Source organism: Uloborus diversus, chromosome 4, assembly GCF_026930045.1.
Source record: "Uloborus diversus isolate 005 chromosome 4, Udiv.v.3.1, whole genome shotgun sequence".
Lineage (NCBI taxonomy): Eukaryota > Metazoa > Arthropoda > Arachnida > Araneae > Uloboridae > Uloborus > Uloborus diversus.
The window spans coordinates 52,652,957-52,680,926 of record NC_072734.1 but is presented as its reverse complement, the minus strand read 5'-3'; the positions used below and the strand labels follow the sequence as shown (position 1 = coordinate 52,680,926).

The 27,970-nt window shown below is 34.1% G+C and overlaps 1 protein-coding gene across 1 annotated transcript in view; it reads left to right on the top strand.

The window, feature by feature from the left end:
• Window positions 1–357: 357 nt before the first annotated feature.
• The window catches only part of LOC129221597 (trifunctional enzyme subunit beta, mitochondrial-like), a gene marked incomplete at its 5' end in the record, with an annotated part of 66,144 nt that continues 38,531 nt past the window's right edge, over window positions 358–27,970 (top strand). The window contains 7 exon segments of the mRNA XM_054856116.1: window positions 358–414; window positions 4,689–4,794; window positions 5,154–5,185; window positions 5,398–5,465; window positions 6,781–6,868; window positions 9,123–9,310; window positions 13,857–14,037. Coding sequence (XP_054712091.1) covers window positions 358–414; window positions 4,689–4,794; window positions 5,154–5,185; window positions 5,398–5,465; window positions 6,781–6,868; window positions 9,123–9,310; window positions 13,857–14,037 — 720 coding nt within the window.

Here is a 27,970-nt window from a genome sequence, read left to right as displayed (position 1 = left end):
AACTTCAATTTGGAAAAATTGCCAGTTCAGAGTCCCTCAAGGGAGGGGTAATCACCCCCCCCCCCTTGTATCCGTCCTTGTACCCATATCCTATGCATAGGCTCTAATGTGGAAAATCATTTCTTAAAGAAATTTGGTGGGAAAAAAAGTTGAAGCTTTTTGAGTTAAGAAAGAGGTGCTCAAACAGCCCTGCTAATCACCAGCCCATGAAACATTCACTTGGCGTCCCAGCTAGGCTTTGCCAAGTATCATTAGTATCACACTTTTGTAATTGATCCTCATATTTTTTGTAGTTAATAATTTGTCTCTCTTTACAAATAAAACATGTTTAAAGGAAAATTATTTATTTTTTTATAGGTATCAGATCTCTGTGCAGTAGTAATGTCTCTCATCGGGAAGCCAAACCTGCTGGAGGTGTGTTTCTGAAAGAGTTTATATTTTATTCAGTTACCCTACACTTTTTCTTTTCTTTCTTTTTTTTTTTTTTTTTTTTTTTTTTAATGCTGTATCTAATAAAACCTTTACTGCTCAAAAGGTGGTAAAAACATCAAATTGAGATACATGAATTTTCTGCACAATTGAACTTGAAAGCTTCAACCTTCTTGAAATGCAGAAATGGCTTTAAAGTTTTGATTTTAGGCCATTCGACGGAAAATGGTAATTTTGTACCGCACTAGGAGCCTCATATAGGTCATCAAAAACAATGCTTTAAAATAGTCATAAACAAATTTTTCTGCTTAACAAATTATCAACTTATTTGCGATATATTAAGCAAAAAATTTTGTCATTACAATTTAATTTCTTACTTTTTAATGAAAATTATGAACCGTCATGTGCGGGACAAACGGTTGACTTTTTCGTTAAATGTCCTTTTTAACATTTATTGAGTCATTCTCCCATAGGAATGTAAAGGGCAGTATCTGCAGAAATGATTTTCTGAGATATTAGGTTCCATTGGGCAAAATGTTAGAATTTGACTTTTTTTTATTTTTAATGCATTATTTTCAGTGGAAACCAAATTAGCAAGCTTGCACAATAAAGCTAAAGTGTAGTAGATGACAAAAATGCAAAAAATCTGAAATATTTCTAGATAACTGCTCTTGATCTTCCCACGACAGAATAACTCGGTAAATGAGGAAAACAAAGTTTTAATGCCATTGTTACAGCAGAAAAAATATCAAGAAATGCAATATTGCAAAAATAATCCCTTGCTAAAATCTCAATCACAAAAGTGAACGTTCTGATTTGCAAATACAAGAATTATTCCTTTTCTTAAATAAATTTCAGTGTCATTCCTTTCAAAATGTTATTTCCAACCTATTTTACAATTTTCTAAACAGCTGATTTTCTAAATGATGCATGATTTTTAGGTCATTATAGCCATTAGACATTAAAGAATCTTCTGATTTTAAAAGTTCGAAAGAAAATTTGGATGTAAAATGAGTAACTTGCAAAAAATAGAATGAGATTAAATGCTGCTTTATACAATATTGTAAGAGATGATATGATCAGAGCCTGTTTTACCAATAGGCCCATGCATCATGATGCTCGATCTTGGCAGGGGCGGATCTAGAGAGGGGCCATGGGGGCCATGGCCCCTCCGAAAGCCTTGTGATTGTAGGAATTTTTTTAAGGAAAAAAAGAAAAAAAAAATATGAGAAGATAACAAAATTTAACACATGTGTTTTACTGAAAAAGAAGTATTGGCCTTAATTGGAAGATAAATTATATTCCTATCCTCAAAACAAAACTTTTATTTCCAAAATTTTTCTCCATCTTTTACATCATCTCAATGCTGCGGTTCTCAGAGTATATACCTATTGTTCACAAGACCAAAGAGAGCCTAAATTTTTGTTTTTATGACTTTAATTTCAAAACTAGGAGGAGAACCCCCTTTTCCTCTGCCCTTTCACAAATGCCTTGATATGTAGCAAAAAATTGCATTTTAAGTCTTTTATTTGGAAAAAATGTCAACGGAAACTAGCTTATCCAGCCCTTATCACTTAACTTTCTTAAAAGCAACTGAAATGATTTTTTTTGGGGGGGGGGAATTCAATTACAAACGAGTTTTGATAGGACCCCCTCCCTAGTTTATATCGTGATGATAGCTTTAAAAGGAGGTTTTTTGGAGGAGCTCACGAATCTTCCATCCCTTTCTAAAATATGTATAAATATAGTTAAAAATCGAATTTTTAGAGCCTCAAAGGCAAAATATTTCCAGGAAGAAAGGATTCTAAGCACCTTCACACTTCCTTTAATGTAAGCAAACATTACCTAAAGGCGCATTTTCAGGCTGGACAGCTAAAGTGCTAGAAGAGCACTCCTCCTCTTCTAACTTCTCAATGTATAAGGACATATAAGGACAGAATATTTTGGTTTCTAAGCTTTATTTTCAAAAAGTATTTTGGGGTCAGGGCCCGAAACCTGACTTTTCTCCGTACATCATCAAAAATAGACAAAATGCGTTTTTAGTTTCCTAATTTTCAAAAAGTACTCGGAAATTTAAATTTTGAAAAATTTTCAAGGGAGATTCCTAAATCCTCCCCCTCACCTTATGTCTTGATACCCCAAAAATTTAGTTTTTAAAACTTCATTTTAATAAAATTTCTGTGGAGTTATCAGGGCCCAATTTCCCAATAGGCAACGTAGGCAGTTTCCTAGGGCGGCAAACTTTTCAGTGACGGCAAATTTGCTATTATAATACACATTTTTTTAATTAAAATTGTTATTCTTGAAAGTAAAATATTAGCATTCTTTCATTTTCCACAGGGACAATTTTTTCTTGTAATTTAATAATGATTACTTTCACACATCTTATGAAAGTCAAATGTTTTTCAATCATGGTATTTGCCGAATCGTCAACAAAATTTGCTGAATAAAAAATTTTGGGGAGATCACTGATCATTTCATAGGGGTGCCTCAGAATGTGAAACGCCATCATTTCTTCATAAGTTTGACAATTTGAATCTGGGAAACACTTTTTTACGTTTTTTGAGTCGAGGATCTTTTGCTTCTTTTAGGGGGGAGGGGGCGGCAGATTTCAGATTTGGCTGGGGGCGGCATGGAGCTAAATTCGGCCCTGGGGAGTTTGTTCAAAAATTTCGGATGGCCCCCTCCCAAAACAATCGGCTGGATCCGCCTCTGGATCTTGGGGCCCCCTAGCTTGGGGGAAGAGGGAAAGGCAAAATTATAGATAAAATGGGAAATTATTACTCAATCTTATTTTAACATCTTTATTATGATAAAATCAAGAGTGACATATTAAGTGGAGAGCAATGTGACTTTTAACAAAAAAACATCACATGTTTTCCTATCTAGAAGTTTTAGGTAGTTTATATGCCCCTAGCCTGTATAGCATGTTCATGTTCAATGATATTAAAAAAATGCGTACTTCTACAGCTCTTTCTTCAACTATACTGCTTAGCCCTACAAATATGCTGGCCTATACTCCTAAAATTTCTAAATTGGACCCCGAATACACCTAAGAATTAGCAGTTTACCAATCCATCTCGGATTTGGATTTACCTAGAAGCAAGAGCTTAGATTTTTAGGTTAAAACAGGCAATCGCCAGGGGCAGATATAGAGGGGAGAAGTGACATTTGTTGGCCCAGGCCCGAGCATGAAGGGGACCCGAGATTTTTAAAATGAGAGGTAAAAAATATATAGGGACGTAAGGGGCAAACAATATTTAGGGGGGACAGTAAAAATCATTTGTGACGGGCCCCAAAATTCCTGTGCAGGCCCCTGGTGATTGCCACCCTGTATCTGTCTTTGCCCCTTATCCCCACCCTCTTCATTTACAGGGTTATTAAAAATAAAGATTGGCAGAACTCACAAGTAATTCTGGTTGCATGAATTTTTTTGCACTTGAAAACTGAATAATAGATCATTTGTACTATAAATTAAGAAAACGAAACTATTTTCAATTTCAATAGACCACAAATGATGCAATTGGTTCCTTAATATTAACTCATTTTAGTTACAATTCATGCCATATTTTTTTTTATCAGTTAAACATTGAGATTATTATTGTATTATTCTTCATTATAAGAATAGAATGAAAATCAAGCACCAGTTACAAAGTTTTGCCAAGTACTTATATGCTAAGTAGTCTTGAATATAGAAGATAATTATAACCCTTCACCTATTGTGTTCTCTATTGCTACATGGTCATCTTAGAAATTCTGATGACTTTTCTTCTGTCTCATTTTTCTTCAATAATCTTTTCTATCTTCTGTTTTTTTCCGTCTTAGCTTTTTCGAAAACAAATATCTTCGAAATATGTGTTGGTTTCTTGGTTTCTGTCCCCCCCCCCCTTTTGTGGTTTACTGTTTTTATGTGGTGCAAAATTAGTGTTGACTGGCATAGCATGAATCTTGATTGAGGTATAAGTTTTTGAATTGTGATTATCTTTTGTTCTTAAAATTTCGATTACTTTTAATTTTAATTAAAGTCGAAGTCATCGCTAGTGTTTAGAATTGTAGCTGTGTGATGTAGTCAATTTTATGACAGAACATATTAAATGCTTTAAATGGCAACTTACCATCATAGTCTATCTGCCTAAGAATATAAACATTTAACTCAGAACAAATATACATAGCCTTTACATCTTTAGTTGCTTCTTTTTCTAAACTGCTTTACTTTTTTTATAATTTAATACCTTATCTAACAAGTTGTTTCTTTTTAGGAATAAAAAATGTTGTTTTGGTGGAAGGAGTTCGAACACCGTTTCTGGTATCAGGGACAGATTACAACAGCATCATGGCTCATGATTTGCAACGTCATGCATACTTGTAAGTCTCATGTTTCTCTTAAGTTCTTTTTTAATTTAGTGGTTGGCTATTTACTTTCTAGTTTTTATTTATTTATCTATTTATTTTTACAATACAAAGTAAAACAAAAAATATTTTAAACATGCTTGTGGGCTACTTAAAAATTGAACTTAATATTTCATTGTGCAAATATTTCTAAATTTAAAAAATATTTATTTTTAATTAATTGTATTAACAAACTTCTAAAACTATCAGATAGCCTAGACTTATTGAAGTTATGCACAAATCTCAAGACTGGGTTCTTTGACAATTGTTTTTCTAATTGAGAATTTTATATGGATAACTGCTAGTAACGACACATATTTTTCTTTTAATTATAGAGCACTACTGCGACGAACTGGTATTCCTAAAGGTTAGTGTCTCAAAATTTCTTGTTGTACCTAGTAGGTTTAATTGATTATGTTCTTCTATATACGGATGATTTTCGATATCTCAAATCATTATTCCAAACATGAAATGTTGTATCAATTTTCATTTTGATATTAATATTAGTATTTTTTGAATGTGTAATGCTTAAATTTTTTAGTTTTAAATTACATTGTTTTTCACTTTATTTCATTTCAGAGTATATAGAGTATATTGTTGTTGGTACTGTGATACAAGAAGTCAAAACAAGTAACATTGCTCGAGAAGTAAGAATGAAATTAATGTGTGTCTATATGTAAAAAAATTGAGTTTTGAATAAAAAGTCATATAAATAAAGGATGGCGCAAAAATTTAAGCACAAGCTTAATGAAGTTAATCAGTTCTTATGTGCTTCAAAAGTAAAAGAGAAATAATAACCTTAAATTGCACAAACTACAGATTTCTGCAGACGTGTGTTTCGGGGGTTACACGCAGTGACCCCATCTTGAAAAAACTATTGGGGGGGGCTATACATCTTCAGGGGCCTAAGGGGTATGTAATCCTTTGGGAACCCCCCCCCCCCCAAAAAAAAAAAAAAAGAAAAGAAAAAAAAATGAGATCAGATTTTTGTACCTGAAAATGCCAGTTTTCATATTTGAATTAGTGAATAATTTTTCAAACCAGCAACATGTAACATACTGTTTTAATGGTAAATAATCTAAAAACTGAAATACAAATTTTCTGGTTTAATTAGACCATTTCATTTGTCTAAAGAGATTAGGAGGGGTTCATCATGAGAATTTGTGCCCACAAATCTGGATGTAAATGTGCAGCAAAAGGGGAAAAAGGGGTAGCTCCAACTTCAATGTTTTCAAAAGGTTTGCATAACACCAATCCTCTTCTTTATATTTCATATTTTAAATACTCCCCTTGTATGCCTCTCAATCCAGTTATACATGAATAGTTATAAAATTTTAAAAAGTTCAGAATCATTTAGTGTTTTAAATTTTGATGCAGACCTTTTGAAAATTGAAATTTTAAGCTTCTCCACTTTTCAAAAGTTTCACTTGAGTCCACCATCACCCCTGGCATTTTCATGAAAACTCATTTGGGTATAAACAAATGTGACATAATTTTTTTTTTTTTTTTTAAATCATGATTTCCAAGTTTCATTGTGATTGTTTTTTTCCCTCTCATTAACTTTAGGTAAAAACATTTTATGACCATAGTATTCATCTACAATGGATACTTGAAAACATTTCATTTGACAGTTTACTTTTATTAAAACATTTGCTTAATGCTTAAACTTTTGTGCCGCACTGCATGTGTATTATATATAATGCATATCAGGGGTGAACTGGTAAATTTTCACGTTCCAGAGTGCCAATTGGATCCTGGTACTGATTTTAGAAGAATGAGATAATAGCTGATGTAACTAAATTATATGTTGCTCCCCCAAATGAGTATGACTTAAAAAGAGTAGGTTAAAGTGAACTGAACACTGATGATTGAAATTTAATGTCTGAAATTTTCTTATCCTCATTTTACTGTTATAAAACATAGGGTTATTGATTCATAGGTTTGTATTATTTTTTCCCTTAGGCATCTTTAGGTGCTGGATTTTCTCTTAAGACACCAGCACATACTGTTACTCAAGCATGTATATCAGCAAATCAAGCAATTACCACAGGTTTGTAGTTATGTCTATGTTTCTCTGTGTGACGGAATGAAATCATGTCATTTAAATGTCTTTTTTCTGTGCAAGTTCAAAAAATTAACTCAAAGCTTGCATACATTTTTTTAATGTTTTGCATGTTTGTGTGTACAGTAGGGCGATTATTATTTTTTTTTCCGAAATTTTAAGGGGCAGAGGATTAAAAAAGTGCTAAATGTTCTCAAACCAACATGTGTAAAATTTTATTCCATTATGAGAAGTCTTTTTGCCTCTGGATTGAGTTTGAAGTTTGGATTTCCTTACCCAAATAGGATACGTTCTATGCAAGATTGCAATAATAATAAATGTTACTTTGTTTACAGAAACAAGTGATGAAACTTTCAATTTGCACCTACTTTAAATTCACACTTGCCATTTTAGGTGTTAGAATTGGCTGAAATGTGTCAATTAAGTCAAACTCTCCATGCAAGGTAAATGAGCAAGAAATGCTAAAAATCTACCTCTCAAAATGCAGCAGAAAATTTTTTTAATCCTATCCGAAAATAATTTTAAAAATAATCAGAATCATTTTACCAAGCTAGTAAATTGCTTTTGACACTTCATCTTGCAAATGCAAAGATATTAGCTACTACATTTGTCTAATAAAAGAAAAAAGAAAAAAAAATCATGCGAGAGGGAGAGAAATTGCAGCTTCAGCCTTAAGAGAAAAGTGAAGATAGTTTTAGTATCATTACTTCATCGCATCTCATCTATCGTATACCGACAGTGAGGATGAATTCAAGGGACCTTTACAAGCTTTAAACTACAAACGCTTATATTGATAAATTTACTACTACAAGCAATACAGTGAACTTTAATTTGCTTTCACGGACATGTGATAGATACAAAGTACCCGACAGGGCTGGAGTAGCTATTACTTCAGCAGTACTTTACCCCACCACTTCAGAAATTATTGAGAAAACCATGCTCTGTGAGAAGCACAAAATAGCACGAAAATCTACCCTGGCAAGAGCCAAAGCCTTACAAAATGTCTCATGTTCTATGACTAACTCGTGCTACTCGAATTCTACATTTGTGTGTTTCCGTGGAATCTACTTCTGAAAATTTAATAATTCTTGCAATATAACTCGTCAACGTTTATGCTCCAATCTGGTTTGCTATCAGAAGTTACCCTTTATATGCAGATTGGCTCGGCAGTTGTTAAAGATCACTGCAACTAGATATTTATCCACTGAGTTGAAGTGCAAAATAGATCCCGCAATCCAAAGAGACGGTGTTTTCGTATGTCCTAAAAATTAATTTATCACAATGCTGACAGACTTGGAGCAGCAATCCGTGAATTGGCAGCCTGTTGGATTTTAGAAGCTCGTAGTGTTCAGCAAAATCGACTCCCAAAGGAGAAATTTTTCACATTCTTATTGTTAAGTTTGGTGCAGAATCTTACATTAATATCAATGACTGGAAAAAGGTGTCTGATTCACCAATTCTGAAATCAATCTCTGAAGAAGATATTCAACTGTTTATTTCAGGCAAAAAAGAGCTTTACTATGCCTCCCATATAATACACACAGGCTATTGAAAGGCAGGGGTGGTTCATGATGCAGACTGAGACATTAAAATTTGTAAGAGGGTTGATTTTACAGTTTTTTGACCTTTTTTTTGGAGGGTGGGGGGTGCTCTCGCTCTGGGGGTACTTCCAAGCATGTGGGGTGGGGGGGTGCCATCACCCTATGGCAATGGGCTGTGGAAAGGCAGTTAAAATTGACGTAATTTTCAACTACATTGTGCAAAAAGAGAAGTTTTAATAAAGAATCAACTGGAGTCCCGGAAATTTATGCCAAAACTAGATAGTAAGGACTTTTAAGCTATTTTAAGATGAATACTTTTAATTTTGAAAATTGTTGATTATCATAAACGTTTTTGTAAATAAATGATTAACACTTGGACAACCTTAAGTTGTTATATATATTTGAAATTTTCTTTTTCTGTTTTTTTTTTTATGAAAATAGACTTTTCTTTAAACACAGGTTTTTCAAACTCAATTCTGAGGCAAAAAATGAACTCCAAATGGAATGAAATTCTATATATAACCTTAAAACGTCATTTGGCAAATTAATTTCATACACTTCAAGGTTTTGTTTAAGGTTGCTCAAATTGGTTTAAAGAAAAGGTTGATAATGGTTTAGTTTTTTTTTTTTAATTCATTTTTTATATCAAATACTTATTTTGTGCTTCATATTAACTTTTTTTCCTTGCTTTTCATTTGCAGCCATTGGTCAACTAAGTTCTGGTCAAATTGATGTAGCCCTTGCTGGGGGAGTGGAGTTTCTTTCTGATGTGCCAATTCGATTTAATCGTTCGATGCGAAAACTCATGTTATCTGCTAACAAAGCCAAAACAGCCATGCAAAAACTTAACCTCCTTTTAAAATTTCGCCCTGGGTTTCTAGCACCTGAGGTATTTTCTGTTTAATAATGTCGTTCAGTTGTTGCAGTGATAAAATATACTTTCATTCCTTTCTTTCTTTTTTTTCATTTTTCTTCATAAATTTATTTATTATTGTTACATAGCTGCCAACTCTGCTGATTGGTTCAAGAGGCTCCCTAATTTTGTTATTTTTTCTCAAACTCCCTAATAAAGCAAATGTTTACCAAATTTCCATCAAAACAATGAAATTCTCTTAACAATTGATTTATTAGTGATTAGAATTTCATGAAAAATCCTTACACTAAAACAGTCATGATCTCAAAAATGAAACCTTTTTATACACGTTGAATGGTTGTTTAAAAAGGTCGGTTTTGAAACATGGTTATTTTGTTTTTCTTCTTTTTTAAAATTTGTTTTGTACACTCTATAACAAAAAAATCGACGCACCATGACGTGCACAGTCATCCAATTGCTTTGAAATTTTGTATGCGAGAGTGTTTTGACCAGATATGCAAATGATTAAATTTTGGTGCCCAATGAATGAATAGTTTGATCTCCAGTGCATTGAAACTGTGCATCCAGCAGATGTATATAAAGAGCAGTTCTTCAACAGCTGTTAAAACTTTTGGTTTGATTGCGATTCAGATTATCTTTCAACAACTTGAAAATGCCTCGCCGCATGGCTCATGCTCATTACGAGCAACTGTCCGAGTTTAAAAGAGGTCATATCATTGGATTGAAAGAGGCCGTTTGGTCAAATTGGAGAATCGCTTGTCATTTGAGTTGAAGCGATGCGGCGATTCAAAGATGCTGGCAAGGATGGGTTGAAAATGGCAGAGTATAGCGTCAGGATGGTAGCGGTCGACCTAGGGTCACAACAGATCACGATGACAGAGTGATTGTCCGATCAGCTGTCACAACTCTTTCTTCCTCTCTATGAACCATCAGACGTTCAACCCAAACACCAGTGTCCATCATGACCATTTACAGATGGTTGGGACGGCAAAATCTACCCTCGCGCCGACCGTTACGCCACCACTGACGCCTGCACACTCTCCGGCCAGATTACAGTGGTGCATGGCTCAATCAGGTTGGAATGATGCCAACTGGAGACGCATAGTCTTTAGCGACGAATCTTGCTTCCAACTGTGTCATGAATGACGATCATTGAAGACGTGTTTGCAGACACCCAGGGCAGAAGGGGGATCCTGGTTTCACTTTTGCAGGCCACTCTGTCCCTCAACAAGACATGAAGGTCTGGGGTGCCATTTCCTTTGATAACTGGAGCCTTTGGTCATAATTAGAGGTACACTTACTGCCCAGTGGTACGTTGACGACATCCTAAGACCTGTTTTTCTGCCGTTCCTTTAGCCATACCCTTGGCTGGTTTTCAGCAGGACAATGCCAGATAACATACGACACGTGTTGCTATGAACTGTTTGCAAGCTTGTCAAACTCTTCCGTGGCCTGCCAGATCTCTCTCCCATCGAGCATGTCTGAGATATGATGGGATGGCGATTGCATCTGGCAAGGAATGTTGATAATCTTGTATGACAAGTGGAGCAAATTTGGCCAGAAATACTGCAGGACACCTCCAGGAGCTTTATCGGTGTTTGCCACACCATGCTTCAACTTGTATCCAGGCTAGAGGCGGGTCAATACCTTATTGAATTTGTTACTGTAACTCTGACATAAATCATTCAATTGTTCAGAGAATTTAATCATTTACTATTCTGTGCATTGTCTTCCTATCCACCAATTTTCATCTCAGTCAGACCATTCCTTCTTGGTGCGTCCATTTTTTTGTTAGAGTGTATTTCTTTAAAAATGTAGTACTTTTTTTCTAATTTCTCTCGGAATTTTCTAAATTTTTACCTGTTTCAAAGCAAGTTCATCATCACTTAACCCCTTGAGGACCAGCGCTCGGAAAACGAAGCGCAGCTACGGGACCGAACGTTCTGAAATGGAACGCCGCCATCGGCCCGAGCATTTACAGCAGTTAAGCCTAACTGAACAAAAATATTCATATAAAATCAGCATCTCAAAATAATGGCTTGAAATTTTAATTTTGCTTAAACAATGTACTACTGATTACTAATTATTAATATAAAGACTATTACATTATTAGAAGGAAGTAAAATAAGTAGAATACTAAAACTTTAACCATGTGCACAAAATTAAATGATATGTGCACAAAAACAAAGTTAGAGTTTGACATCGTGAGTGTGGAATCAAAGAAAAAGAAATGTAGCAAAAAAATATGTTCCTTATGTAATTTTGATTAAAACAACTTAGGTCAACGAATTTAAACTAGTTATATTTCCCACGCGACAAGTCTCAAAACTGCTTCATAATTCACTCGAAAACATTCCCTTTCACTCACTTCGCTAATCATTTTTATTGCGGTTTTCTATCCCCAAATAAAAAAGAATAAATACAGAAGAACAATTTTAGAAAGGATTCAAAAATAATCATAATCTTCAGGCCTCTTGAAATCATTCCTATACTCTCATCGAACGGGGAATCCCAAAAGTCTGGAACACATACGCAAAAATATTTTAGCCTTCCTTCCCTCCCCCATAATTTATTAAGCTAGATGTATATCTCTTTCAATTACTCGTAAAAAAAAGAGAAGCAAAGATATAAACAAGAGCAATTGAGACCTCATAAATCATATGCGCAGAGCAGTGATTCACTGTTGTTTACATAAAAAAAAAATCTATCCCATTGAGAGGCCCAAATAAGAAACTAAAGCGTGTACATGAAGGTCAAATACCATGTGACTCGAATATGATTAAAGTTATAGCCATTTAGCGCCATCTAGTATCATTTAAATATTCAATTCAATCGTTCCATTTCGAGAAAGCATATACGTGACGCTGGGACTACAGCGTAGATCAGAGCGCGTAGCGGATAAGTGACGCTGGGCTGATAGGAGAGGAATCGTTGCGTAGCGTCCGCGTGACGCTGGGTGCGAACGGGTTAAACGATAAAACAAACTTACACCTGTTTTAAAATATTTAACTAAACTTAGCAGTTGTAGCTTTTTTTTAACTTCAAAAAAGTAGTAATAGTAACTCATTTTCAGGATTTCGGATCCTGAAGAATTTCCGAACACCACCTTTTGAGCTCATACAGGCCTAATTTAAGAAATCCCTGCTTAAATTTAACAAATCTCTTTTACTATTCAAATTTTTGTCATTAAATTTGTTCATGCAAAGTCTCTTGAATTTTCAGCTTTCAATGTTGACAGCTATGTGATTATTATTTTAATTCCGTCCAATGTATATGCATCTTTCATTAATTCAAAAAAAGATGAAATGTAATAAGTTAAAAGTATTGTGGCTTTTTAGTATAGTTACAGTATTATCATGCTGACTTTCATCAAGTTTTTATTAGTATTCAGTTTAATTCACCAATGTATTGTTAGGGTTTGCTTAAACTTGTTTGAAGTAATATTTATAATAGTTTGGTATGCAATATATAGTTGATTGGTTATGTTTTTACATTAAGTTTTTTTTTTTTTTTTTTTTTTTTTTTTTAAGGTTTCTTAACTTTAGATTTTGGAAGCTTTTTTTTTCTTTTTTGATGATAAAAGATTTATAAGCTGTTCCAACCACTTGTATATAACTGCCTTTCATGATTCTTTCACATGACCTTAGTGATTGGTTTTTATTTTTTACTATAAGAACTCTTAAGTGCCTTACTAATTTGATCAAACTTATTTAGTTGTTTAAAACTTTTCAACATTTGCCTACAACTAAAAAGAAAGTGAAGAATGCAGGGTTTTTTTTTTTTTTTTTTTCTCTTTAGTGTACAACAAAATTTAAGAAAATTATGCATGCCATTCAAGCTACCATGTTGTTACCGTTTTTGTTGTACCGCTGCACATGTTTGTGGTACTGCTAATATTAAAATCTAAATTGTAATAAGCCCAATTTTAGAATTGTGAAAACTTTTCAATGTCATTTCTTGTTGCTGTTGTCAAAATATTGTTTGTTGTGCAATGGCTGTTAATTTAATGAACTATAGCAATTGAAAAATGCTAAGATTGGTGTAAGGCAGTGGTACAACCTTTTTTGTCCGGAGGACCACACCTGATATTAAGATTAGTTTTACAAGAGGGAACATATATAAAGTTTAATATATTTTCCTTTTCAAGGAAAGCATGAGAAAATGCAAAAGTGGGAAAGTAAATTTCAAAATAAAAATAGTTGTTATCTTTACTGAAACCTTATTTTATTAATATGAAGTTTCCACCTCGTTTTAAGAAACTAATTTCTCGCTATTTGACCTCAGATTTACAATTTCCCAATGAAGAGGTTAAGAGGATCAGTTGTTTTGGGAGGTTACAGAAGATAGTTTTTGATTGGTAACCTTGAACATAATAACAGGCCACATTGATCAACTTTACGGACATTATGTTGGGCACCATTGGGATAGGGCATTACATAATATTTCAAACCAGCCATGAAAGGACTGGCCCTTTTTGCTCAGAAGAGTGTGTATCTGCTTTTATCATTTTAAGCTGGTTTTCTTATTCAAGTATAAATGGTGAAAATTAAAACCATTTCAGTTGCCTGGTGTAGCAGAATTCTCTACTGGTGAAACTATGGGCCATTCAGGCGATAGATTAGCTGCTTCATTCAATGTTTCACGAAGAGAACAAGATGAATATGCTTTAAGATCACATACTCTGGCTGATAAAGCTGCACGAGATGGGTTACTTGTTGATCTTGAACCAATTACGGTACCAGGTAAATTTTTTAGCTATGATATAAACAATCAAACCTTGCTATACATTTACTCATGGGGAATATATGAAACTGACAGGGTGACCGTCTTTCCAGTAGAAGGTAAAAGCCATCTACTTAAATATGTGAACACATATTATTTTAATTATAGTGTTTAAATAAGTGAAAAGCTTAAATTCATATGTCATTATCTAAACTTGCCATCTGTATTTTACTTAATTAAACTTCCTGCAATAATTAACTATTATATATATATACAGTGGAACCTGGATAACTTGACACCCCAAGGGAACGTGAAAACATGTCGACATAAGTAGATGTCAACTTACCGAGTTCATAATTTTAATTCCTAAAGAGTTTCTGCTTCACTTACTTACTAATGCTTAACATTCACTATGAAAATTAATTCCAGTAACTGAATCTTTTCTTTTTTTGCAAAGTACATAAAACACCTAATATTATTTAAACTAGCCTGCGTGCCCGGCGTTGTACGGGCTACTTAAAAAATGAAAGAGATGTCCAATTGATGTTTTTGTATTACTCTGACATCAGTTTCTAAAGCGCTAAGAAGTAAATAAATACGCGTAATGCAAGTTTGTAAAACACCAGTAGAGCATATTTTTGTCAAAATTCTCTTTAACGTTAATCATAGTTATCAATGATACAAGTTATATGAGTATTTTCAATTAGCACAAAAGATGAAAATATATGCATTATCAACTATAATCTCTGGTCACTTTAAACTGAATAAAATCTGATAGACTATATCTGAAATATTTATGTACAATTACGATCATCTTTTTACATAAAATGACACGCACATTTTGATTGATTATGTGAAACTTAAAGCACCAAGACTAAATAAATACCAATAAGCATTAATTAAATACCAAGTCATCAGATTCCAAGATAGCTTTAGTTAAAATCCTTAAAAACAATTTTTTTTGTTCAACTCTGTTTCACCTAAAGAAATTCAAACAATCTTAATTTAACATGTTCTTTTAACGATACAAACTGTATTTCAAAAATAGAAACAGGAAAGAAAAAGAAAGTTATTGCAATTCGAAAACTCACCCATGTAACGGGAAAAACTTCAACAAAATAAACATAATTAGTCGCACATCCTAAATGTATCAAAATATGAGGCCGGTGAATGATAAATTTACACTACAATCAATAAACATAGCTAAAGAAACAACTTTTATATGAGGAAAAGAATTAAGAATGTTGAATGTAAAAAATAAAAAAAGGACAGACGATAAAATAAAGGCTATATCCGAATAGAGCAACCAATTTTAAACTAATTTGAAATGAAATTCTGGATGGAAACGTTGTTTTAAGATTTGGACAGCAGCCAAAAAAAAATCTCTTTTAAAACAATTATTAGAATTTTATTTGCTCATACGCAAAATGGCAACAGGAAAGAAATAAAAATTCCTGAATAACGTTATGTTAATTAACGTTTTAATTAATATCTCCGCTAATTAAAGTCGTACAATTACGAGATTGGTTCTATTGTTTCCTTTGGAAAATTTCGAATTGATCGGTATCTCGTTCGACTCTCGATTCGCAGCGGTTCTCGAGGAGATCGATCTTCAGACAGACAGACAGACGGACGGACGCGAACAGATTTTAATATTATAGTGGATATCTCATGAGGAATAAATCAATATATTTTTGTAAAGAGAAAAAAGTTTCTTGTCAGTCAGGTCTGTTAAAGATGAAAAGTCCTGCTCACATTTGTTTAAAAAACATGTCATGGTGCCTTCTTTTTATAGAGGACACCCTTGGGTACATTTATCTTCACTTTTTTGGCCTTTTAGAATTGCACTAACAGCACAGAGTTTGGTAGCTGACAACCATTGATTAAAGATGGAATTTTCTAAAAGAGCTTTTCAGAAAAGGATTGACTGACCAAGAAACCATAGCATAGAATTCTGAGACGGGCCAATATGAAAAGATGTTGGTAGTAAAATTTGGACTGAAATAGCAATTGGATGTCGACTAATAAGGATTTCTACAAATGTGTGTCGAGTTAGAGCAGTTTTCGCCCATTGGAATTAGCACTGAGCCATCCATAAGAAAAACAAATGTCAAGTTACCGGGGCAGTCAAGTTATCTGTGTGGAGGATTATCAAAGTTTCACTACATATATACAGTCAAGCCTTATTAATGCAACACCTGGATGTTCTGTACTAGTCATGTCACTGCAATTTTTGCTTTTTCTATCTATTCATATAATAAAATAAGATGTTTGTGTGTGTGTGGCCTACTTTCCGGGAAAACGGTAAGGCCTAGAAAGATGAAATTTAGTATACAGGTACAGTTTCTGCCGAAGAAGTGCACCTCGGGCTTCGATTTTTGAAATTTTAATTAGAAAAAAAGTTATTTAGTGTTTTATGTGATTTTTAGCACTTTTTAGTACTTTTAACCTCACAGAACCCGAACCAATCGCGCCAGACCAATATTTTTTGTACTATAGTGTCGAAAATTTAATTTTAAATATGATGAATGAAAAAATTTTGAAGATAGAGCAGTTTTTGTATTTTTTATGAATTTTTGAAAAAAACCTTTAATTTGCATTTTTTCCTGGGTTTTATTTTTTTCTAATGTCATCCTGCGAGAAGTATCAAAGCCTCATTTCTAAAATTTAAGTTGGTAATAGTAAAAACATTTCGCCCTCTTCAGAAGAAAAAAGTTCTTAAAAATACGCAATAGTTTTTTTATTTTACAATTTTTTTAATTCTGAACACATCATGTCTTTCCACGCATCGGGTCGAAAAAAAGCGTTCTTCAATCTTTTATGTCTCTGACGTCACTATTTGGATTTCGATTCGATATTTACGACGGAATCTTAATCGCAAACAAATGTTAATCTTTTTTTTTTACCTATATAGCTTACTTCTACGTTTTTGAAGTGATGACTACGTGTTTTTTCGGCAGCGCTTGCTTTTTTCTTTCCTTTTTTTTTTTGTTTTATTTAGGGATTGCATTTATTTCTTTTTCCATTCTTCCCCCTCCCCCCCCCCCCCCCGCCCAAGCTGGACGATGTGCTGTATCTATATTAGGTTACATTGCATAGTTGTGCGCATTTATTTCAATAAAAACCGCGAGATTTGTTTTCTTTGTCAAACGCTACTTTTTGCACACTACGGGGAATTTTGGATATAACTTTTTTTTTTTTTTTGGCCCTACTTCTATAAAAAAAAGCTGTTTTTTGAGTGATCTTTGTTTTTATTAGGAAATGGGCGGGAAGGTTAAAATAAATAGAGATGGATAAGAAAATTTAGAGATAGATCGTAAAGGTAGATAGCCGCCGAAGGCGGCAATCTTTGCGTAAAAATGTGAATCGCACAAAAAAAAAGATAGAGATGGATTGATTAATACTGCTGCCAAATTTATTAAACAGTTGCCGAAGTAAAAAGATAAATGACATGTTAGGCAAACAGCTGCCGTAGGTGGCTGCCTGCATAGAATGGCGAATGGCGTAAGAAGGCAGCTGGTCGCCGCAGGCGGCTATGATGAAATAATATGTTTGTGTGTGTGGCGCGCTTACCGGGAAAACGGTGAGGTCTAGAAATTATTCTGTTCAAATTAATAATAGTATAGATATAGATTGATTGATACCAGCCACGAAATTTCTTTAAGCAGCCGCCGAAGGCGGCAACCTTGGTGTAAAAAGGCAGGCCAGCTGGTCGCCGCAGGCGGCTAGTATCTAATATATAGAAAAAAGTGTTGGATTCAAGTAAATTTTCGAATTTCGACGGATTTGAACGCTTTGAGGTGTGCTGAGTTCATTTTGACCATTTTTAGAAAATGTCTGTCTATGTGTGTGACCAGTTTTTTGTGGCTGCTCTACAGCAAAAAACTACTGCATAAAATCGAACGAAATTTGGTACACGTATGTGCTCCTATGTGAAATTTTGCCCATTGGTTTTTGGCGCGAATTCCTCCAAGGGGGGGTGGAGCAGTGGGATGTTTTTTAGTTATGCGTGCTTGCCACTTGTGGAAAATCTCGGTAAGTTTGCCTGAAGAGGGCGCTGGAGTAAGTTTTATTGTCATTTGAACAATTGGCCTCGAACGAGGAAGATCGAAATAAGATTTGTGCATCTCTACACTCAAATGATATTTTATGTTGTGTAATGTTTGTGTTCGTTAATAAAATTCTAATTGTGCTGTTATCGACTATCGAACATTATCCACTGAACCACAAATTGCACTATCGAACCTGTCAGACATTTCCTTATGGTGCGAATCGGCCTGAAACTTTTCGAAGATAAATGAAGGTAAGAAGATTTTGATTTCGAATACATTTTTATTCACCATTATTTGGCACCCTGCCGCTTGAATAACAGTTTGAAATGTTTGAAATAATAGCATTTTAGAAGAAAAATGAATGATATTTGTTGCACTTTATTTGAAAATATACTTGATAATTAATTGAATTTTTAATCACAACAATGGCTGAAGGAATAGCTACACTAAAGGCTAAAAGAGGTGTTTTTAGGGCATCGGTCACGAAGTGTATGAATAAATTAGAAACAGAACTTCGTGAAACGGCAACCAATGAGAATGAAATTGAAGAGTTACTCGAACAATTAAATGATAAATGGAAATCTTTGAAAATAGTAGATGACGAACTGGAAAGTTTTTTTAGTAGTGAGGATTTCGTAAAGGAATTTCCGTCTATTGAAGAATATCGTGAAAAGGTTGTCACGTGGAAATTTAGGGGAAATAAGTTTTTGCATATGCTAGACAGTAGTGCTAATAAAGTGTCAAAAACAGAAGTAACACCCGTACATAACGAAGAATTAAGAACGGATTTTCGTTACCGTGGAACTGTTAAGCTACAAAAAATAACAATTCCAAAATTTTATGGTGACGTAAGTCAATGGCTAACATTTTGGAATTCTTTCGAAACAGCAATTCACTCTAATGAACATTTGGACGAAATAGACAAATTTAATTATTTAAAGGCTCAACTTGGGGGAACAGCATTAGGAACTAAAGAAGGATTCTCTATTTCGGCAGAAAATTACGGCAAAGCCGTAAAATTATTGAGTGATCGTTTCGCGCGAAAAGACATTTTGATAAATGCGCATATGAATAACCTAATGAATCTACCCTCTTTGAAACGCAGTGATGATACTAAAGCTTTTCGGAAGCTGTATGATAATTTTCAGACACAAATAAGAAGTTTAGAATCGCTGGGGATTTGTTTTGAGAATTATAGTGCCATGATGTGCCCAATGCTCTTGAAATTATTTCCACATGACCTAGTTTTTGATTTCAAGAAAAAATTCACGAGTTGCGATTATAATATCAAAGATTTAACTGAATTTTTGGCTGCGCAACTAGGTGCATTAGAATGTGCAAATGCAAGCGTAAATCATCCCGAGGTCGAATCTTTCACATCTGGTAGGAATAACACAGAAGAAAATAGCAACAAATTTAAAAAAGAAAGAAACGAAAATAAATTTCGGCAAAATTATTGGAAGGCATATCGAAATGATCCGAGAAAAAAATAAAGGAAAAAACTTTGCAACTGCTGAATTTATGACTGCAGCGTCTGTCGAAAATGAAATGATCTGTTTGTTTTGTCAAGGTTAGCATAAGCCAGCGGATTGTTCCCTTAGTGTTGTTAGGCCGCCGCGAAATACTGAAGAGTCAAGGTCGATGTTACATTTATTTACAACGTTCTCATATTATGCAGATGTGCAAAAATAAAAATGATCAGTGCTCGATTTGTGAAGGAAAACGACATAACATTGCGTTGTGCTATAAAAAAGAAAAACAGAAATTGGAAAGTGAATCTGTGGTTGCGGCCGTTTTTAAAACTAGAGCCAAAATAAATAATCATCGCGTTCTTCTTCAAACTTGCACTGCAGTTGTTCAGGGTAAACAAATTGAGCAGACCTGCCGTCTTTTCCTGGATGGAGGATCTCAACGTACATTTTTGTCCCAAAACCTTAGTAGGAAACTGAAATTGCCTACAATTCGGAAAGAGAAACTTTCACTTAGCACTTTTGGCTGTAAAGAAACACAACCCAAAACTTTTAACGTTATTAACATAAAATTAAAAAATAGAGATGATCCAAATTTAAATATTGAAATCAAAGCAATTGAAATCGATAAAATTTCTGCAACACATTTGTCAACACCTGATAAAAATATCATCAGTAAATATAAACACTTGAAAAAATTGCAACTCGCGGACTCCTATGAATTTGATTCGAAGGAAATAGAGATTTTAATTGGCGCGGATTATTATTACGATGTAGTTACTGGTCGAATTCAACGTCTCGATAAAAGGCTCGTTGCTGTAGAAACAATTTTTGGATGGAGCTTGCAGGGACAAACTGATTCGTCAAATAATGATCTTTTGACAATGAATGTTCTTGTCAATGAAGGTACTTTTAGTGATCAAATTGCGCAGTTTTGGCAGTTAGAAAGTTTAGGGATTGAATCAGAAACTATTGTAGATAGCACCAAATCTGATATTATGGAATCTTTTAATTCCACTATCAAGTATGAAAATAACCGTTATACAGTAGGGTGGTCCAAAATTTCGAAGGTGAAAATTTTTTGAGTCCTACTCTCCCATTTTGTTCCAATGTATTAAAAAATAAATCAGACAAAATTTGAAAACATTTCGATAATATTTAGAGGTAGCTCAACGCAGATAAAGTTTTCATCATTGCTGAATAGAACGCGTACGACACACGACCATTGACCTCACTAAGGTAAAATACAGTTGCTATTGTTATCAACAAGAAAACAATTGCTTTATAAAATTGCTATTTTATATAGAGACATAACAATAGCCATTATGAAAATACTTTTGTAAATACAAGTAAATACATAAAATCTATTCCTTTAACAGTCGTGATTGAATAAATTTTCAACTTGTTGTTGCTTATGTATGTAATCTTAATTGTTTTGGATTTGATTTCACCACTCTTGGAATGGCAGTTTGCACTTATTTTTGAAATGTATATGTCTCTTGACTTTAAAATAACTGAGCATGGCAAATACATCAATTAAATCAAAATCAGAGGTTTATATTCTTAGTCCAACCATAAATGAGCTGACAGGTAGTAAACTGCCTTCAATTCATATGGCATTGGGTATGTTTCTTCATAACCATATTGAATTAAAGAAAACCGTCAGAGAATCTTCAAGAAATACAATAGAAGAAATAACAAAATTTTGGCCGAAAGCTAGAATACCCGTACAAAGACTCCAAAATTGTCAGCCCCAAGTTAGAAAAACTTAATTAACAATGGATGTTATTGAAAAAACACCAAAAGCAGAAGTACAATGACATAAAAAAATAAAGAAGGTGAGCTTTGCAGGACTGGGGTCTAACTCACAAAGTTTCTGCAATGTGCTTTGATACAATGAGTGTCAATACCGGGGAAAGCAAGGGTACCCGTGTTTCACTTTAGCAAAAACTGAAGAAAAGTTCACTATATTTTCCATGTCGACATCACATTATGGAATTCATTATTGGTACAGTGTTTAATAAATGTTTGGGTTTTTCTTCCGCACCAGACATACCTCTTTTTAAACGATTCCAGGCCTGCTGGGAATTTATAGACAAAGACAAATACATCGTAAGCATCAACAATAAGGACATTCTAGCACAAGTGGCAGATGAAAAGGATGATACAATAGTATTTGCTGAAAGATTACTACATGACACACAAGCGAGAGATGATTATCGAGAACGTCTTGAACTATGCTTAACATTTCTCGGTAAATCTCCTCCACATGGTATCAAATTTGTAGCACCTGGGGCTATGCATCATGCTAGATGGATGCTCAAAATTTTGTATTGATTCAAAATATGGATGTTTAGCTGTCAATTTACCACCACATCAATAGAAGAAAAGGGATTGCAAAAATAAGCATATTTGTTGTACGTGGGTATTTAAAGGCTTGAATGACTGCTTCTATGCCTCAAAATGCACCGTATAACGATTTTAATGAAATCTTTATTGAAGTATAAAAAGAATGATGAAAACATAAGCAAAACTGCAACGCAGAAATTTGCCAATCAGCTGTGGTATTTGTCAGAAGAGCTCATGGCATTAGCCCTTTTTGCCAATAAAGTGCACACTGCATTAAGGGACAGATGGTGAAGGCGATGAATGAAGTAAACGAGAAAAATATTGTGGTGAAGCGCCCTAAGATTTTGCTAAAACATTTTATGGATATGAAATTTGAAGAACTTGTGACAAAAAGGTCAATTTCATTTTTTCAGAGCATGGGTTTACCTGATACCTTCATTCACGTAGATCCAGAACTCTGGAAGCTTCAGGGGGATTTTAAGAAAGCAAAAAGAATTATTCAAGGAGTTTCAGTGGTGAAAGGGGTATAGCCCTTATAAAAGAGTTTAATGGAAAAGTTACACGTAAAGAAGAACTATTCCAATTCTTCTTGCAAGTTGTCGCAGAACATTGACGAGCTTATCCCGGATGTAAATAAAGAGTTTGTAATGTGTTTTAAGAAAAGCCATATACATAACTGTTGAAATATTATTATTATGTAACTATTTTTAACTTACAAAATGCTGGCAATTTTAATTAAATAAATTATATACTTTTCCTAGCGTCAATTTTATTTCTATCTGCATTTATGGCATAAAATGGTAAAATGCGGAACTTTGAGACTGTTGAGCTACCTCTAAATGTTAAAATTATGAGCTCAAACTTCACAATAATTATTTTTTACTCAGATGGAACCAAATAAGGGGATAGGACCAGTAAAAATCAGGAATTTTTTTTAAAAGGGTCTTTTTTGGACCACCCTATTATACAGTCAAAATTACCATGGAAACAAGGGATGAAGCAAAATTTAGATGATAATAAAGAAGTTGCTAAAAGACGATTTTTACATTTGAAAAATAAATTGCTGAGGAATAATTCCTTACATCATGATTATGAATTAATATTGAAGAATTATTTGACTGAAAATATTATCTAATTTGTAGATGAGCAGGATATTATAACTGATAATCCAATATTTTATTTACCACATAGATGTGTTGTGCGAGAAGATAAAACAACCAGTAGATTAAGAATAGTTTTCGACGCATCATCACATGCCCCAGGAGAGATTTCTCTTAACGATTGTTTAGAGTCCGGACCAAATTTGAATCCGGATATTTTCGAACTTTTGGTTCGCTTCCGGAATTTCCCCATTGGATTTATCAGTGATATAAAACAAGCATTTTTGCAAATTCAAATCTGTGAGGAAGACAGAGATGTTAGTCGGTTCTTTTGGTTTGACGACGAAAATATTTTGAAGACTGAAATTTACAAGAGTTCTTTTCGGTTTAAATTCGAGCCCATTCCTTTTGGCTGGAATGATTAAATATCACATTTCTAAATACGAGCAGACACACCCTGAAGCTTACAAATTATTGAATGAATGCCTATATGTAGATGATCTCATAGGAGGTCACGAAGACGTTGAAGGAGCGCTTCAAGTCAGTACGGAATGCAGGGATATTTTCTTAGGAGCTGGAATGGATCTCCGAAAGTTCCAAACGAGCTCCAAGGAGCTTAGAGATCTTTGGAGGGAATCGGGACTGTCCGTGGAAGAATCAAGTGACATTGTTTTAGAAAATGATTCTTTGAACGTGTTAGGAATATCTTGGAACACAGACACCGACAGCTTTTATTTTGATTCCAAACATCTGGAAACTTTTTTGGAGAAACAAACAAATACCAAGCGTTTTTTACTTCAGGTAGCCAGTCGCATTTTCGATCCCTTAGGTTTTCTCGCCCCCTTTACAATAATCATTAAATGTCTCATACAGGAATTGTGGAATTCCGGTTTGGATTGGGATGATAAGATATCTGGAGACTTAAACGCGAGATGGATTAAATAGTGCAACAATGTAAAAGATATTCCGAAAATCAAAATACCAAGGTATTATTTTTTGAAAGGTCCAAAAAGAGTTATTGAAACTATTGAATTGCACTCGTTTTCAGACGCAAGTTTGAGAGCCTATGCCACGGTCATCTATTTACGAATTGTATACAATGATGGATCTGTTGATACGAACCTAGTGACAGCTAAAAGTCATGTTTGCCCGCTCAAAACACTCTCATTGCCAAGATTGGAGCTACTGGGTGCTCTGTTAGCCTCTAGGTTGAGTAGTCGAGTGTCTTCAAGTCTGAAGATCCCCTTAGAAAAGCATTGGTGGACTGATTCTACCATTGCTTACTTTTGGATAAGAAAATCACCTAGGGACTTTAAACCTTTTGTGAAAAACAGAGTTGATGAGATACAGAAACTCACAGAACCTTCACGCTGGGCACATTGCCCTGGTAAAGAAAATCCAGCAGACATGCCCAGCAGAGGAGTTTCCATTTCTCAGTTGAATCACAGTGATTTCTGGTGGCACAGCCCCAAGTGGTTGCAAGAGCCAAAACAATGTTGGCCCAAATCTGAAGAACTGAACATTGAAGATGAAAAATTGGAATATCGCTCGCGACACAATCACACGCATCAGTTTGAAGTCATAGCCCAAACAGAGGAGCTTTTAGATCTCTCTAAACATAGCAAGCTTACCAAATCCCTAAGGATTACTGCCTGGATCAAACGGTTTGTTTGGAACACCAGAAACTCGCCAAAGAAAAGTGGACCTCTCACTGGAGTAGAATTGGCCGAGGCAGAAAATTTTTGGATAAAGAACACTCAAAGTAATGCATATCGTTCTGAAATTAAGTCTCTTAGCAAGAGTGCATTGATTGATAAAGAATCAAATATAGCTAGCCTTGTTCCCTTCCTGCATGAAGTAGGGATCCTGAGAATCAAAGGAAGATTAGATCATTCAAAATTCACCTTTGATGAGAAGCATCCTATATTGTTGCCACGCAGTTCCAAATTCACCGAATTAATTGTCCGAAGAGTATACGAAAGGGTTCTGCATTGTGGAGTAGATATCACTTTGATCAACATCAGGAAGAGGTTTTGGATTCCGAAGGGGCGCCAGCTCTTAAAAGGAATAATTGGAAAATGTCTTATTTGCAGCAGATATTCAGCTAAAGCAGCAAATCAAATCACGGTTCCGTTGCCAAAGGACAGAGTTGTTGAATCTCCGCCCTTTTCAGTATGTGGAATCGACTTCGCCGGACCCATATATGTGAAGGAGGGTTCAGATACTGTAAAATCTTACATAACTTTGTTCACGTGTGCAGTCACGAGAGCTGTACATTTGGAACTGGTGTCGAATCAATCAACTGAATCCTTCATTTTGGCTTTTAGAAGATTTTTGGCGCGTCGTGAAAGTTGTAACATAGTATACTCTGACAACGCGAAAACGTTCAAGTCAACAGATAAGGAATTTCAATGTTTTCAGAAACTTCTGCGAGATAAAACTTTGCAAAATTTCGTAGCTTCCAAAGTGTGAGCATTAAGTGTAGTGAAATTAGACTGACTACACCGCTAGTAGAAGTGAACCTGCAAAACATGTCCACAGCCTGTAGTTGAAGAAAATGAAAAACACGTGGAGCATTTTTCCTCAAGGAAAATCTGTATTTATTATCTTCAAAAGATTTCTTAAGTTGTTGAACAACATCTTCATTGATATTTAAAAAACGTTTTGAAAAATAAATATATATATCAGCCGCTATGATACAACGAAACATTCAATTTACAAACATGCTAGTTCCATAGAATATAAGGCATTTCCGTAACACACTTAATAGGCCTAAAGGCGTTTTATAACTTTAAAATTGACATCACGTTGTATTACGATCTGCCAGGAGTAAAGAGCACTGGCAGACATCACGAAATTAAGGCAAATAACTACATTCAACTCATGACAGCTATGAGAGGTGAGAGAGAGAGCGAAAAAGATCGCTCAAAGTATTTAAAGTCTTCACATGGCTTTCAAATTAAGAATATGCAAAACACAAGATGTGTTGCTAATGCAAGAAAGTTAAAGATATGTTGCCAATCAAAAAGTAACTCAATCTAAAAAAAACAACTTTCATGGTTATAAGATACAATGAACTGGTGATTCGGTTCACCCAAAAGTTCATTCATTTGACTGAGTTATCGCGACCAATTGCACGAATGACGTCACAACGTGATGCAATGTTTACATTGAAAAAGGATTGATTCTGCATGATGCAAAAACGTATTTTTAATGATTTTTTTTTTTTTCAAATTAAGTGATTCTTTCACTTTTTGTGAAAATTTAAATTAAAAATCTAACAAGCGGCCCCATTTTTGCAACATGCACAACAATCAGAAAAATTCACAATAAATTCAAATTGACAAAGTCACCATTGAATTTCACAAAAAATTTTACACACCCAAAAAGTTCAAATTTAGTTCATATATTTTCCCCCAAAAATAATGTCACAAAAATGTCCAAGTTGATACTTGGTATAAGGTTTTGTCAAAGCATCAGCTAAATTTAATTTAGAACTCACATACATTAATTTAAACAATTTTTCATTTACTAAATTTCTCAAAAAATGATACTTGATATCAATATGTTTACTTCTTTGATTTTGTATAGGACTTTTGGAAAAATCTATTGCAGCAATGTTGTCACAAAATATTTCACAATTTTTCAAAACTAAATTCAAATTTTCATTTTTTAAAATTCTCATGATCCAGACAAATTCTTTAGCAGCCTCTGTTAAAGTGACATATTCGGCTTCCATGGTGGAAAGAGCAATACATTTATGCTTAAATGTTTTCCACATGATAGGTGTATTATCTAGCAAAATGATGTAACCTCCCATTGAAACCCTATCATCTCTACTAGCTGTCCAATCTGAATCAGAATAACATTTAATATTTAAATTTGAAATATTTGCTAACTTCAACTTAAGATTTTTCGTATACAAAACATAACCAAGAAGACGAAGTAAACCATGCCAATGTTTTTCACCATAATTAGATTGAAATTGAGAAAATATATTCAAAGCACATGTTATGTCGGAGCGAGTTCTACTAGCCAAAAAGGATAAACAGCCAATTAAATTTCGATATGGTAAGAATTACATTTATCTATTTCTAACTTACTAGTAGGCAACTCAATTTTTGAATAAACTACCCCAACCGAAATAGGAACATTTCTAATTGGAATATTATAACTAGAATACAACTCGACAATTTTATTAATATACATTGTCTGATGAATATACCAATTGCCATTAATGTTTTCAAATTCAACTCCCAGAAGTTTTCTTATTTCACCCAAAATTTTTAATTCAAAATGATTTCTTAAAAAATTTACAATTTCATTCAAATCAGATTTTAGTTTGCCAAAAAGTATGATATCATCAACATAAAAAAGAATAACCACCTTATTTTTATATATGTAACAACAATTACACCAATCTAAACTAGTAAAGTTCAATTTCAAAAGTGTTTCATGAGTTGATAGTACCACATCCTACCACTTTGGTGTAAACCGTACAAAGCTTTCTTTAACAAACAAACTTTACCAGACTCTAGTACATATCCACTAGGTTGTTTCATATATACATTAGTATCCAAATCAGCATACAAATAAGCATTATTTATGTCTACATGCAGATGACACCACTTAAAAAGACATACAGTAGAACCTTGATTATCCGAAGCAATTGGGACCGAACCTACTTCGGATAATCGAGAATTCATCTATAATCATCTAGTTTAATATGTAGAGTCGTCATTCAACTGTTATGGCTATTTTTACTGTTAAAGAAATTAAAATTATAAATGAAAATTAATTTATTTCTGGAACAAAATTTACAATGGTTTAAATGGAAGTTTCATCTGGTGCAATTTCGCCGTCCTTTGCCGTGCAGCTCTATCCCGAAGTTTTCTTAAAATCATGAGTTCAGAGGAATCACACTGTTCCTGTTGTTCCAACCAAGCAAGACCTTTTGCAAAACTCTCAAATGCATCATTGTTA